Genomic DNA, 14,484 nt, shown 5'->3' on the forward strand with positions numbered 1-14,484 from the left:
GAACCGTTTTTCATTTTGTAATTGTTGTTCCCTGGAAGGGAGTGATGTTGAAATGGCAATTCCAGATCAGTATTTTCGGATACACCTTAAATGCAATCATAACTTGCTGGTTTAATTTTCATACAAAATTCTAGCCGAAGTGCAATGCAAACGATATATAATGCTAAGACCTGCACGAGGCCTTTATAGATTTATCAAATAGTTGCTGCAATACAACAATACAATACATTTGACAATCTATATTAATTCGTTTTTCTACTATTTAGTTAATTGTAAAACGTAACTGTTTGATTCATAGTGGAAATGCGACACGATAATCATTTCAATAGTGCAAGGTATACATCTAGACCAATGACCATGCTGTGATGCTAGGTTGCTGAGCTTTTTCTTGAGTATCGTTCTTCATCATAACAATACAAAGAGCGTGAGGATTTTCATGAATATATATTTGCCATGCAAGCATGTTCTTTTCTTCGCCTAGCTTTAAAGCACTTTAGAATGCATTCTATCGTGAAAGATGTTTATAAACTACATAAACGAAACATCGTTTAGTTATGTCTGAAGATTATCGCATTTTAAATCGCTGATATTGCAGTATTTCGCTTATCCTTGCTTGCTGTAAGTCCATTTTCGATTTTGTCTCTTTATTGCTGATAAGTGTGCAGAATTCCAAGAAGATATTTATCCATGGTACAATATATGGCAATCCATCTAAGGCAAGTCCTTATCTCTCTTGTCAAGATATATGTACGCTCTCACGGTTAACAGCACGTTTTAATAAGAATATTTGACATTTTTGTGGTTGATAGAAGATGCTATCTTGACGAGTCACTCTTTTATTTCTTTATAAATCATCTGGATGTTCAACATAAACATAGGTTTATGTTTATTGTTTATAACCCTTTTGTTAGTAGCAGTTCTCGTTGATAAAGGTTCCCCCCCAAATCTTGTCTGCGCTCATCATTTTAGAGAGGTGTTTTAATCGAAACAAAACCACAGTTTCTTTCAGTTGAACGTTGTAGCTGTTTGAGGATTTAAGCAACCGAACAAATGAAAACATCTTATTGTTGGGTAATTATCTCATAAGAAAAAGATTTATTTATAAGTTTCTATTCTTTGAAAATTCCCCCACCTTGCTGCATTGTTATGAAGATATTTTAAAATTTAAATTGCCTGCTATAAGCAATGTAAACTAATGCTGTAACCGTTTCTGATTCGGGAGAAGCCAAAACTTAAAGATACCAAAGAAATATATCTTTTATTCCAGAAAATATATCTCATATTTTTTCAACAAGAGAAATTTCTCTATTGCAAAAAGAATTCAAGAAATTTCCTGAACGAGTCTATTTTGAATTTTAGGCATTCTGTTTAAAAAACATTTTTGAATTTTTAACGCTCTTTGTAAAACAATGTTTATCGTTTTACGATAAAAGACAAAACACAAATGTTTTCGTTGTTCTAAATAGAAAACGCTACGCTTAAATACTGTGTGAAATCGGTTAAACAATTTAAAAATTGTGCATGCATGAAGCTTAAACATTTGCATCGACGTGCTACTACGAACCAAAGACGTAAAGAAACGTTTGTGACGTCAACCAGACTAACCAATCAGGCGCAAGCTTTTAAATACATTATCGTCAGAAGGTGTTAAATATAGTTCTGTAGGAAGTGACCGAACAGTTCGTAAGAGTCTGTGTGTGAGAAGGGAAACGGAACATCAGCCGCAGATATTTTGAAATATAATTAAGATGGACGAACAACTACGAATAACAGAAGCTTTAGCACATGATATTGTGACATGGAAACTAGACGAAGAGATCATTACAACGCAAATGTCAACTTCGGTAAAGACGCTGAGAAGAATAGCATCTGACTTGGATGTCTCTCACGGAGACATATTTAGCAGCATGCTACAAGTAATATCAGAACAAGGGAAAGATATTCCCAAATCGTTTATCACAATTTCGGAGAACATGTTCTCAGATAATGTTGTCAACTGGGGTCGTATAGCCGTGCTGTTCACGTTCGCTGGACATCTTGCTAAATTTAGTAAAAGAAATGAGTTATTAGAGAGACCAGATGTTGTCTCAACGTGGCTAGTAGAATTCGTGAATGCCCACTTACTAGAGTGGATCGTGAAAGTTGGTGGATGGGTAAGTGTCAATAAAATTTTTTCACTAGAACTCCTATATATCGCTATTTAGCATTTTCCTGCCTTATTGGCTAATCGGCATCTTTTGCTGTTTCTTCCATGCATTCTTACGATATCTTGAATAGTTCGGGTCGCTCTGAAGGCAAATACGGCAGGGTGTGATATTTTGGTAATCTGTTCCTTCCTTCGTCCATACATTTTTGTCTCGATAAGATTTAAACCTACCTTGAGCATATATGACCTTTCATGGTAAACGATTTACGATGAACGTAGATGAACTTACGTTTGTCACTCACCCATATGTTGTACTGATGTACGCATTTTTTATTTGTACTTAACAATACCTGCTTTCTTAGCGTGAATCTTGAGTACTGTTGCCTAAAAATAATCATGCAAAGCGCCCTTGTTTCCAGCTTTTATTTTTCTAGAACCCATGTAATTTCCGTCTATAGTTGTTTTACTATCTCTATAGATTGGGAGTGAAGATTTTTTGAGACGGAAGTCTCTTAATCGGAGAGCACAAATTTCTACTATATAACGAAACTACTAGTATCGAAGGGAATTTCACACATCAAACATACTCTTATACGATATTGTGAAAGTTCTTGTGCATACATTTTCTCTCGCTGAGAGTGCTATAGGGTATTTTAGTATTCTTCATATGTTTTGATAAAGCTCCGGTTTTGTCTCAAATTTCTCTTAGGTTTAACGTGTTGCATGGGACTTAAACTTTTCAATATCATACGCTATTAATATAGTATTAACAATTTAAGCTTCAATAAGCAACCGGTTATGGCTCGTAGCTTATTCAGGTTTAGACTTAATACAAAGACAAATTGAAATCGAATACCAGCCGCTTTAGAGCTTCTGGTATTTTTCATGGGATTATAGTCTTCATTGTACAAAGATTTCGGATTCAACTCTTTGGCATCGCTAGGCGTTTTTCGCCGTGTGATTAAAATTTTATGTGGCGCTCATTCACCAGTTTTTTCATGATTAAAATTTTAAGAGATGCGTAAATTTGCATGACTGAAAGCTTTTTTGTGTTAATGAAAAATATGATTAATAATTCCTTTGAGGCCGACTCCCACGTCCGCGTTCGTTGAGTCTTCTTAAATTTATTCATACGCCAATTTATAATCAACAAAAATCGATATACAACGAAACCGTCAGAGCGTCCAGAAATCGAGATGACTAGAACCTTCTAAAGCGTCCAAATTAAAGAGAAAAGGCATCACGTTTAAAACTGTATTAAATTTCAGAAGTGGTTCTTTTCATCATCCCCGCGGTAATCTTACTCCTACTACACCTACAAACATTCATCAATTTTCATATATTTCCATATCATGGCGACACGCACGCACGTCTGGGTAAATAATTTTGATGTTTACCAGATAAATCAACGCCTTGATCTTGGTGGACGATTTCTTTGTTGATTGATAGTGTTTCATCGCATCGCTCGCTATTTTTCAAAGTTGGTCTTGTTTGGGCTTGTTTTTCCAGCCCGGCATTTCCTGTTTTCGACCAATGTTTATCCAGTTTCTACACTAATCCACTCTTTCCATTACCATTAATGGATTCATTAAAATTCTCTCCTTTCCTCTCAGACTGTTATTCTTACCAAAAACATACCTTCTCGTGGCCATCATCTCCCAAAATCTCGCAGATATTTACCTCTTGTGGTAAACCGCATCTTTTTGGCAATGCTACATACGTCCTTCGTTTCCTGCTGTTTGTCATGCGTTTAGTTGCATCATTACAAATCTCCTAGCTAACTAGAATTGTAATATAAGCAATTTGATTTACAAGTGTCTTGTTTGAACGAATACGGTGTAGCTCATTCGATTTATTTCTTCCATTTTACAGGAATCATTCAACGAGCATTTCAAAGATAAAAAAGAGAAACTTTGGATTAAAGATGGTATTTACTATGGACTTGCCGCTGGAGCAGCTGTAGTAGGAGCGGCTATGATATTTGCTAGATAACTCCTGCACATACCAAATCCTTCGTGTATCCTGCTTTTCGCCAAGAGAAAAAGGATATAAAACCACTGAAGACGAATACAAATCTCAATGTTATTCTACCCGCGCGCTTAATACTCGATTATAATTTAGCTCATATTGGTTAGAAAATCCTTTCAGCTGCTTTTTAGTCCTTTCTGTCGTTGGAGAGTTAACGCTTTTCATTCTTGATCTTTGCTTTATCACAGCGAATTTGATTTGGATTCTTTGGTACAAATTATAGATATTTATGATTAGAGTTTTCATGTTTTTCCATTAATAAAGAAACTGTTATAGTTTATTATTGTACATACATATAAAATATCTTCGAAAGAGCGCCATTCACTGACGTTTTGTGAGCTTTTAACATTTGATATAAACAAGTCTGTTGGTAATATTCAACTTCTTGTTTTATTGAGAATGCTTGGGAAAATGGTGGTTGCTTCAATTGAATTTTATCATCCTATTGGGTGTTTGACTATAGAAAACCACGTTATTTTAGAATGTGTGAAAAAATTTTAACGTCCAAACGAACTCATCGAGTGTTGGTAATATATTATAGTGTTAATGTAGAAAATGTATTTCAAAGATTTAAATTATTGTATATCATATGTTACACAATTCTGACAGAGTGAATAAAAATCATTTTTAGTCTTTTGATCATTAAACAAGTCGTAAAAAAATCGTCGGGTGTTGCCGAGTCTGGACCTTAACATCGACCTCAACAGTCTTTCAGCAGAAAAACAAAAGACGAATTTGCTGATTTCATCATTTCTTGCAGGAGTTGCTTGACAAACTTGTTTCGATTTCTACCTTGTAAGCATATTCAAATGATTCTGCTCAGCCATGAAAAGAAATGTATTGTTGCCTTCTTCTACGTCACAAGATAAATATTTCTGTCGCTCGGCCTTCCATCAAAACATTTGATTACCATTGCTATTGTTATGTTCTCAACGCTTCCAATTGGAGACATAAATTGTGTGATTTATCTTTCCTTGACAGCTACATTATTGTGCAAACTTTGATGAACTACTATGTAAAATTTACTCAAGGAACAAGGTCAATTTACAGGAAAAAGCATGTCCTCGAACCAGAATCATATGACTGCTATTGTGTGTTTACCTTAAAGCTATCGTCATGGTCAGAGGATTAGCACGAAACTACAATTGTAGGAAGTTTAAGTCTGCTCTGAAAAAAATAGTCTAAAATAGCATTAAAATAGTCAGAGCAGTAATTCTCTAACCAAGCGTGTCTTTGAATGTGTGTGTTAAGTGTTGGAGATGCCTCACTGTCTTTATTTAACGTTAATTTGATTTCCTTTTTCGTATTTTTATTATTGGAATGTGATGGACGTTAGCATCGGAACTATAAAACACAATTGGTGGCGGTAAAGTTTACCCTTTCTTGGTGTTAAAACGTTCAACTATTTAACGGTTTGACACATCAATTGTTTCTGGTTTTTCGCGTGCTAGCTGCATCGCCTTTTATGGCGAGAAAATTCACAAAAGAAATATCTTCAACATTTAATTAAGTTGAAGCCAAAAATGGGAAGAAACACACACAGTCTGCTTCGGATCTCCAAGATTGAACGTTGACAAAATTTTGTATGATACCACTTAGCGACAGCTGAATGTCTTAAGAGCGATTCTCAGTCAAAGATTATATTGGTCATTCTATAAAATGGATGTTTGCAAAGAGCAGAAACAGACATTTCTAGCATTTTTACACCGTGTGAAACCATATTGGCCCCTCACCTATCTCACCCTTCCTTATTTTGTAAATACCATTGTTCTGCCATATACGGGGCATAATGATATTGCTCTGTAATTGGAGTATGCCTTTTCGTGTTGGCTAACTTATAATGTGGTATTCACACGAATTTCTGATGTATTCTTAATATGATGTGTGATAGAGAACGGTAGACTACGAAGTTGTGATAACAGACAACTCGTTAGCAATCCTCATCATCCAATCAGAAGACTCACGCGCAAGCTTTCGACGCATGCGCATTGTAAGGACAAATCTACAACGCGAACACAGTTCATGCAAACTTATTTTACGATGTAAAATTTCCAATTGTTTGTTGGTCGACTGTTGCTGCTTGGTGCATGCATGTTGTAATTTGTGCCCTAACTTTTTGTCGTGCCTGAAAAGTTTTATTGCTTTTCACAAGAGCTGAATGTTTTCCTCTCTTAATTTCATTACTTTCAACAAACTTTTAACTTCATTTTTTTGCAGGTGTTTTCAAGTAGACTTATGAGTTATGGGAATGAAAATAGAACACCTTTCTGAAGTACTAGAGACTAAATTACTGCTACGTGACGACTTGCAGATGACTCAGAGTGTTCAAATATTTTTACATCACGTTGCGACTGTTAATTACAGTTGGGAAAGTATTCGATTGTCTCAAATTTGATGAATCTACGTACAAAATGCTGGTACATACATGTGTGGTACATACATGTTGTAATTTGTGCCCTAACTTCTTGTCGTGCCTGAAAAGTTTTATTGCTTTTCACCAGAGCTGAATGTTTTCCTCGCTTCATTTCATTACTTTCAACAAACTTTTGACTTCATTTTTTAGCAGGTGTTTTCAAGTAGGCTTACTTATGAGTTATGGGAATGAAAATAGAACGCCTCTCTGAAGTACTAGAGACTAAATTACTGCTACGTGACGACTTGCAGATGACTCAGAGTGTTCAAATATTTTTACATCACGTTGCGACTGTTAATTACAGTTGGGAAAGTATTCGATTGTCTCAAATTTGATGAATCTACGTACAAAATGCTGGTACATACATGTGTGGTACATACATGTTGTAATTTGTGCCCTAACTTTTTGTCGTGCCTGAAAAGTTTTATTGCTTTTCACAAGAGCTGAATGTTTTCCTCTCTTAATTTCATTACTTTCAACAAACTTTTAACTTCATTTTTTTGCAGGTGTTTTCAAGTAGACTTATGAGTTATGGGAATGAAAATAGAACGCCTCTCTGAAGTAATAGAGACTATATTAATGCTACGTGACGACTTGCAGATGGCTCAAAGTATTCAAATACTTTTCAAATATTCAAGTATTCAAATATTTTTTACATCACGTTGCGACTGTTAATTACGCTCGGCAAAGTATCCGATTGTCTCAAATTTGATGAATCTACGTACAAAATTTCAATATATACATATATATGTATTGTGTAGTGAATATAAAAAAGTGCATTTGTTGCCTAGCAACTATCCAAGATTAGCTTTTTAACATGCAAGTGTTGCTATATTTCTCTTGACTGCTCACAGTTTGAATTAATGCTTTTTTAAAATTTAAAGTGTTTTTGAACAGCGAAATTTGAATACGAGCCGATATTACAGCTCTACCTAGACGAACAACACAGATGTCTAATTAACGTGCAAAATATCCTTATTTGTTATTGTGTCTTATCTTGCTTGCAGTCTGCAACAGCACACGTTATTATCGCGTAGGTTAAATGAAGATATTTCACCCATATTGTTGCCCTTAATATAGTCATATTGCAATATTTCATGCTTGTCCGAATTTCGTGTGCGTCCTGCACGTGCGAAAAACGCACTGCACGTGCAGGACCTAATATACAAATAAACGAACTAATTATCCATGGTTTATTGACATATTTTACAGCATTTTTCTTTCATTTGTAACATTTATACCAAATTTTCATTTCGTTTATGACAATTGTTTTGCTATAAACCGAATTTCGTTTGGTGTCAGACCGGATAAGCACTCTGCTCGTTACGTTGTGTTATGCAAATCTTATATTATTTACTCTGACTTTGAAGTATGTATTTTCATATCTGTATTCAACCTGTCTACCGCAAAAGTCGATATTAAATCCCTGTCTAAGTTTTTATCTGCGAATATTGTTATTAATTCCATTTTTCTCCTGTGAACTAAAAGATTAATCTTCCAACAAATGTAAAAGCTATACAGCTTATAGTTCTACCGTCGATACACAATGATTTATTGCGCGTCAACCGTTCACAACAGGAAGCTACAGATAGATAGCAACGCAGACCTTGAATCAACTTTCCCTTAAATGAATGTCTTCCGTCATTTGAAGTAAAATCTTAAGTTTCAACTTTGACGTAGATTTCTAAACGTTGGCAGACATTTAGTGTTAAGCTTGTTATGTTAAGCAATAGCTAAGGTCATTCGTAATAAAATACAATTGATGTTGAAAGTCATTGCGTGCGTTCACTGTGGCTATGCGGAAACAAGACGTTTGCGAGTTCATCTTATGACGACGCAGAGTAAACAATGGCAACGCCGACAATTTTCAGTTCTTTCTCGTTAATGCCGTCAAACACCCTAAAATCTACTAAAAGTTACACTAGTAACTAGATTTTCATGCTAACGAGTTTCACTTTCGAGTCAACTAAGCAGAATAGAAAGGGGAAAATAATAAAAAAGGGGAATTTGCTAAAATGCTTCATCGACGCTACGTCATATGTGTTTGCATTCATTAAATTCCAACGAGAACCAATCAGATTTCAAGGTAGAAAAGTGTGTAAATTTGAACCAATCACAGGCCTCCTTGTTTTTACGTACCGGCAGAATTTCGAACGGAAGACGATTTATATAACAGTTAACAGAACTACACAAACGGCTTTGTGTAAGTGTATATGTTATGGCCGGGGCTGTCTGCCATAAGGTGAAAGATATCTTGACAACGGTGAACGAAAGACAACGATATGTTCGAAAGGACATTCTCGGGGGCTCTCGGCCCATATTTTTCCCAAATAAAAGAAATTGCGGCTGGTGGAAATGGACGAGTGATCTCGGCAATAGACACACGATACGGCTTCGCTGTGTGTATGAAAAAAATACCAGTTTCTAACAAGGATGAATGTCGATCGGCTTTAAGAGAAGTACGTATACGAAGGCGCTTAAAACATGAAAACATTGTCGGTCTTTTAAACGCTATCGTTGATGATGGTACCGATGTTTGCGAAATCAATTCAGCGAATTTCAGAGATACTACTTTCATTTACTTCGTCCAAGAACTACTAGATGCTGATTTAAGACAAGTTATCGAAAGCAATCCTCGGCTTTCCCCTGATTACGTGAAACTGATCTTTTATCAGTTGTTAAGAGGACTGAAATACATTCACAGCGCGAATGTGCTGCATCGCGATTTGAAACCGTCGAATGTTATGATCAACGTTAATTCATTGCAAATAAAGATCGGTGATTTCGGACATTCATTAGTTTTTGATCCGGAATACGTCCATGGTAATAAAAGCACTGCATCCGACACAAGTCAGTGGTATAAGGCACCAGAATTAATCCTTGGTGCAGGACAATACAGTCGTGCTAGTGATATTTGGGCTGCTGGATGTATTTTTGCAGAAATGATGTTGGGTCGACCTTTGTTCGAAGCTGAATGTGAATTGGATCAGTTGGAGTTGATTATCCATGCTATTCAAGTCACGCCCGATGAAGAATCTCTTGTAAGATCGTTTTTAACGAAAGAAGTCAATGCAATGTATACCGGAGAACCAAAATTTCCTTTGAAATCAAAGTTTTCTAACGTTGATTGTCAAGGTATGTAGCTTAATTACTTTTGCTATGTTTCTGATGTGCCATCAAGCACGATTTCCTTGAGCAAAGTTACCTTGACCTTTAATACAGGTTCTTTTTGTTTTACCTGAATTTATTTTTTAAACATATGTAAATACGGGGTGAAAGTCGTTCATATTAGCTGAGATTCTCGTCAAAATAGTCCGTTTGTTAAGATGTGAAATGTTTTTTTACTTTGTATTAATATTCGATTGAAATCTGACTCAAAATATTGTTGATTTTTGGTCACATAAATTGCGTAAGCGATGAGGTAATCGGTACTTTGCCCAGTTTTGACTGTAAAAGTTTTGTGTAACTTTTAGGACAATAGTATAGATTTGGGGAATTCGTGTGGATATTGTCGCAATCTTTTTGAATTAATTGAATCTGCGACATTCTCTTCCTAATTACCTTCCATCTAACATCTAGAATGTCAGGTTTAATATTATATAAATACAGATTTATCTGGTTTACCAATTGTAGCAACGGACATAACATTCGCGGAATTTAGCACGCGTATTGCATGCGCTCTCTTTATGATGCTGTGGTACTGTGCTATTGTGCTCCAAGGTAAAGTTCATGGAGATCGAAGTTTTTACGGATTGAACTCGTGAACAGCGTGTGTTGAAAATTCAGTTGAAGATTGAAAAATTTATCAAAGATAAACATCGGTTAACTGTCAAGTTCTAGTACCTTTTCCAATGCGACAACTATGCAAAAATATTTTTCCGGGTAAAGTTTGAATCGTTGAAAAGAAAATTGGATAAACCTTTTGTTTGTATTCAAAGTGAAACTGCGAATCCATGTTCAATCTTCCGTGGACTCAATAATCGACTTTGAAATAATATCAAGGATTTACAGCCTTACATGATATTTTTTTTACCACAAGTCGTTAATCCAAAAGACGCTCATTAGAATTCATAGTCCTTCGTTATATAATTTCCATACAATTTGTTCGTGATGGAGTTTGTCTGCAAAGTCATTTTCGATGTTATAGCAACAGACGTGGGCAGGGTGTATGTGTACGTGTGGGGATCTAGAAATAGCCTGCGATGATATCAACTGTCCACGCTCTTACGTAGTTCAAGTTATTTCTGACCCACGTCATCATCAAAGACGTCAGTTGAGCGTAGATTTATCGTATAACGGTAGAATTTAACGTCATTTATATCAAATTTTAGCATTTTCTTTCCAGGTTGAGCTTTCGTCTATTTTTAAACATTTTTACGTTGTTTTACGAGGTTTGGTTGTACGTAACGCCCTTTCATAATTTTTTCATACGAAAAAATGTTACTCTCACCAGTATCATTTTATCTTGTTGCCAAGCGACGATTTGTTCGAGAATGTTGATTTTAAGATCGCTATTGAATTCTTAATTTTGGGTGTATTTTGTTCCAAGAACATCTGCCGAGCGTGGGAAGTGTATAACCTACTGATTACATCTAAGTATGACATGAATTTTTATTAACGCTATCGCTATTCTCATCAACAAAGCTCGGTATTTCTCACACCTTAAACTATACGAAAAATGTCGTTGGCCTGTTTTATACTTTAAACCGAAGGAAATTCCTTTGACATTTTGTGTTTTATAATTCACACCACTGTTCCGGAATCCGTTAATTTGAAACATATTCTTGGAGTTTTGATTAGTGTTCGTTTCTTGATGGGGCTTTCAGTTTTTTTGAATCATCAAGTTTTGTGTTTTTCAAAATCTTTGACGAATAATTTCTTTCTCTTTCAGCAATTCACCTGCTTCAAAAACTGTTGTCTTTCAACCCCTCAGACCGCGTTTCTACCGAACTGGCGTTGAGCCATCCATTCTTGGCAGATTACGCATGCCCCGCAGACGAACCCGTTTGTTTGAAGCCCCTTCATCTTGAACACGAGGTCGATGATTTTCTCGAGTGCACTTTGAAGGATCTAATAGTGGCTGAATGCGTTGCATTTTCAGAAGAACAACCCGTGATACGTCATGTTATTTCCACTTGTTCAAGTATCAATGAACTTAAAGAAGAGAATGTTAGTCCAGTTGAAAGTGGACCATCGTCAACTCTAGGATCTATGTGTGATTCCAAACCTAATTGTGTTGACGCATTTCAGGTACTTAATGTCCAATTGGACAATGTCCAACATATGTAGTTTGATACTTTTGCATAAAGTGGCGAAATCTAATAACGCACGCAATAACGAACTTTGTTTTTGCATATATTCTGATAATCAGTTATGTTTAAATCTTAAGCTGTCTTTCGTGTTTATCAAAATGAAATATACTAGCACATTTAATTGTGATCTACCAATTTCTTGTGAGGATTTTACTAATTGTTATACTTCTTATGCGTAGGAGACCTGTGATGAAAGCAAGGATTGTCGTTTCAAAGTCCTTGAAGTGTTAAGAGAAGAACATGGTTCATCCAGTGACAGCAATGGTATTGCCACTCATGAAGAAGGCGTCAGCGAGGCACCGTTAGTTCTCGATCATCGAATGTTTAGTAGCTCAAAATGGGAGAAAGAACGACACAAGTCAGTTCATCGTCGTCACCATCATCACAGACGAAAGAAGAAACATCATCTTAAAAGTCCCACGGTTGAAACGGATACATGTACGCTGAAAAATATTCACGAATTTGAAATATGCAAGGAGAACAACGTTAATGATTCCGTTCCATGCATTTCTGAAGGAGGGAATCCGTTATCATCAAGTGAGACGCATAATGATACTGTACATGCAAATGTGGATGGTGAAAGTAATAAAATTCAAGATCCTACTCTTGCAGCGTTCCAGGTGATAACTGCGAATAGCCTACCATCCATTACAGACGTATGCTGTAACAGCTTGTCTCCTTGGTCATCTATCAACTGTGCTAGCTGCACTCTTTCTTCTGAGCAAAAACTTTACCACGAATGTGCACATCACTCCGTTAACGACGAAAGAGATGTTGTATCTGAGGTGACACATGATCAAGTCAGAGAAAATGAAAACGAGTCTAAAGTTGCAACGACACCTTCTCCCTCTTTTGACGATCTTGGTGTAGCTGATGTGATACAGCGATCTCAGGAACTTTTAGGTGATTTTTGTGTATGTAATAGTACATCTGAGAAGGATGCTGCTTCAAATAGAAAATTACTACGGCATTTTGATAAAAATGGTGCTGAACATTTAATAAAAGAATCTGAAGAATTACTTAACTACGGTATTAAAAATGAATGTAGACATGAACAATCCAATGATCGTTTTGATGTTACCAATGGTTCCTTGAAATCTGAGGAAATTTCATTCACCCAAATCTCTCAATATCCCGTCTTTACGAAGACTTTGACTGTATCTTGTGATTCAAGTTTATGTTCGAATGTGATTGGTGAACACCATGACAGAGAAGTTGACCAAGGCAGTGATTATACCACTAGTGTTATGCATCTTAAAGATACAGACAGAAGATTACAACAGCTGTTTCAAGAGTCGCATGATATGTTGGAAGGCCGTAAAGAAGGTCTTGTCTCCGAAAACCTTGCTAAAGATGAAGCGAAAGCTAGAAAGGCTGAGCAAGACATCGATTTCGATGAAATGAAAATCGTTCACTATCAAGCAAAACGTTTATTAGAACAAGCCAACAAGTCAACTGGATCTAACCAGGAGGATTTTTGTGAGAGAAATAAGAAAGATTTGGATATAGAAAGCGTTAATGCAACGATAGATAGAGATATTGCTGGACGAGAGGCACAAACTCACAAAGAAGTTGTCGTTGTTACTTCTTTAAAGGATTTGCCAAATCCTTATTCATCTCTTCTAAATCAACCTTCATTTCTTAATCTTTCGTGTGGATCCTTTCATAAGACATTAGAGTTTCAGAATAGCAAGACTAAGGATAATGATGTTGTTGATGTATGTGTTGAACGACTAATGGATAAGAACGATGCAATTTTCAATCGCGGTTTGGATAGAAACACAGAATGCCTAAATGGTCGTTCTTTTATCTCATGTCTGGATGGCATGTCTAGCAATTACTCAAAAGAGCTTAGGAGCATTAAAGATGGAACACTTCTAGCCAGCAACGTTTATAAGAAACTGTTCGATCATCAGAGTGGTATTATGTGTGACAAGAATGCTAAGAAAAACACGAGAGCGCAGCATTTTTATGATAATCTGAAGTTCAAGGCGATCATTCATCATAGAACTCACAGAGAAAAGCGTTATGACACTTATCCATTTTAAAAGATGTGAAACGTTTCTTTACGCAACGATCTTGTGCGAGACTTAACGGTGAAATTAAATCATTTTAAAAACGTCTCTTCGAAGAGGCTTTAAAAAATGCTCGGTTTTTCATTAATATCTTTCATTATTGCGATTTGTTTTCTTGTATCAATTTGAACATGTTTTAATGTTTGCTATATCTTGAACTTTTCACCAAAGTCTATGGTCTTGTTGCGTAAAGTAATGTTATAAAATAACTTCTAGGGCCTGCACGTATGGACACAATTTTAGGGAACTTTTCTTATATTATTTATTTATTTCCTATTTCGACCATTCAAAGTACATCTCATGTGGAAATGCAAGAGTGGTTCCATCACAAATTTTAATTTATTATAATATATTAAAAAGAGCTACGATCAATTTGTGTTTGTTTAATTATGATTTCCTTCCAAAGAATCATTTCCAACTTTCCTTATCCGTAGGTAATAAAAAAGTCACTCAGAAATTTTTTCTCTACCATTATGTAACAACGAAGTGTCAATCCGCTCAACATTGAAA

At 35.8% G+C, this 14,484-nt stretch overlaps 2 protein-coding genes across 2 annotated transcripts; both read left to right on the forward strand.

The window, feature by feature from the left end:
• The first annotated feature begins 1,660 nt into the window (after positions 1–1,660).
• LOC124457023 (apoptosis regulator Bcl-2-like) lies at positions 1,661–4,821 on the forward strand. Its single transcript, XM_047007324.1, has 2 exons — positions 1,661–2,153; positions 4,019–4,821. The coding sequence occupies exons 1-2, from the start codon at positions 1,749–1,751 to the stop codon at positions 4,136–4,138; spliced, it is 525 nt and encodes a 174-aa protein (XP_046863280.1). The 5' UTR covers positions 1,661–1,748; the 3' UTR covers positions 4,139–4,821.
• Positions 4,822–8,684: 3,863 nt separating this feature from the next.
• On the forward strand, positions 8,685–14,346 carry LOC124456994. The gene is made up of 3 exons (XM_047007296.1): positions 8,685–9,722; positions 11,479–11,837; positions 12,079–14,346. Exons 1-3 carry the CDS (start codon positions 8,870–8,872, stop codon positions 13,945–13,947), a joined length of 3,081 nt encoding a protein of 1,026 aa, XP_046863252.1. The 5' UTR covers positions 8,685–8,869; the 3' UTR covers positions 13,948–14,346.
• Positions 14,347–14,484: the final 138 nt, after the last annotated feature.

The sequence above is a fragment of the Xenia sp. Carnegie-2017 genome, unplaced genomic scaffold, assembly GCF_021976095.1.
Source record: "Xenia sp. Carnegie-2017 unplaced genomic scaffold, XeniaSp_v1 HiC_scaffold_13, whole genome shotgun sequence".
Taxonomy (NCBI): Eukaryota; Metazoa; Cnidaria; class Anthozoa; order Malacalcyonacea; family Xeniidae; genus Xenia; species Xenia sp. Carnegie-2017.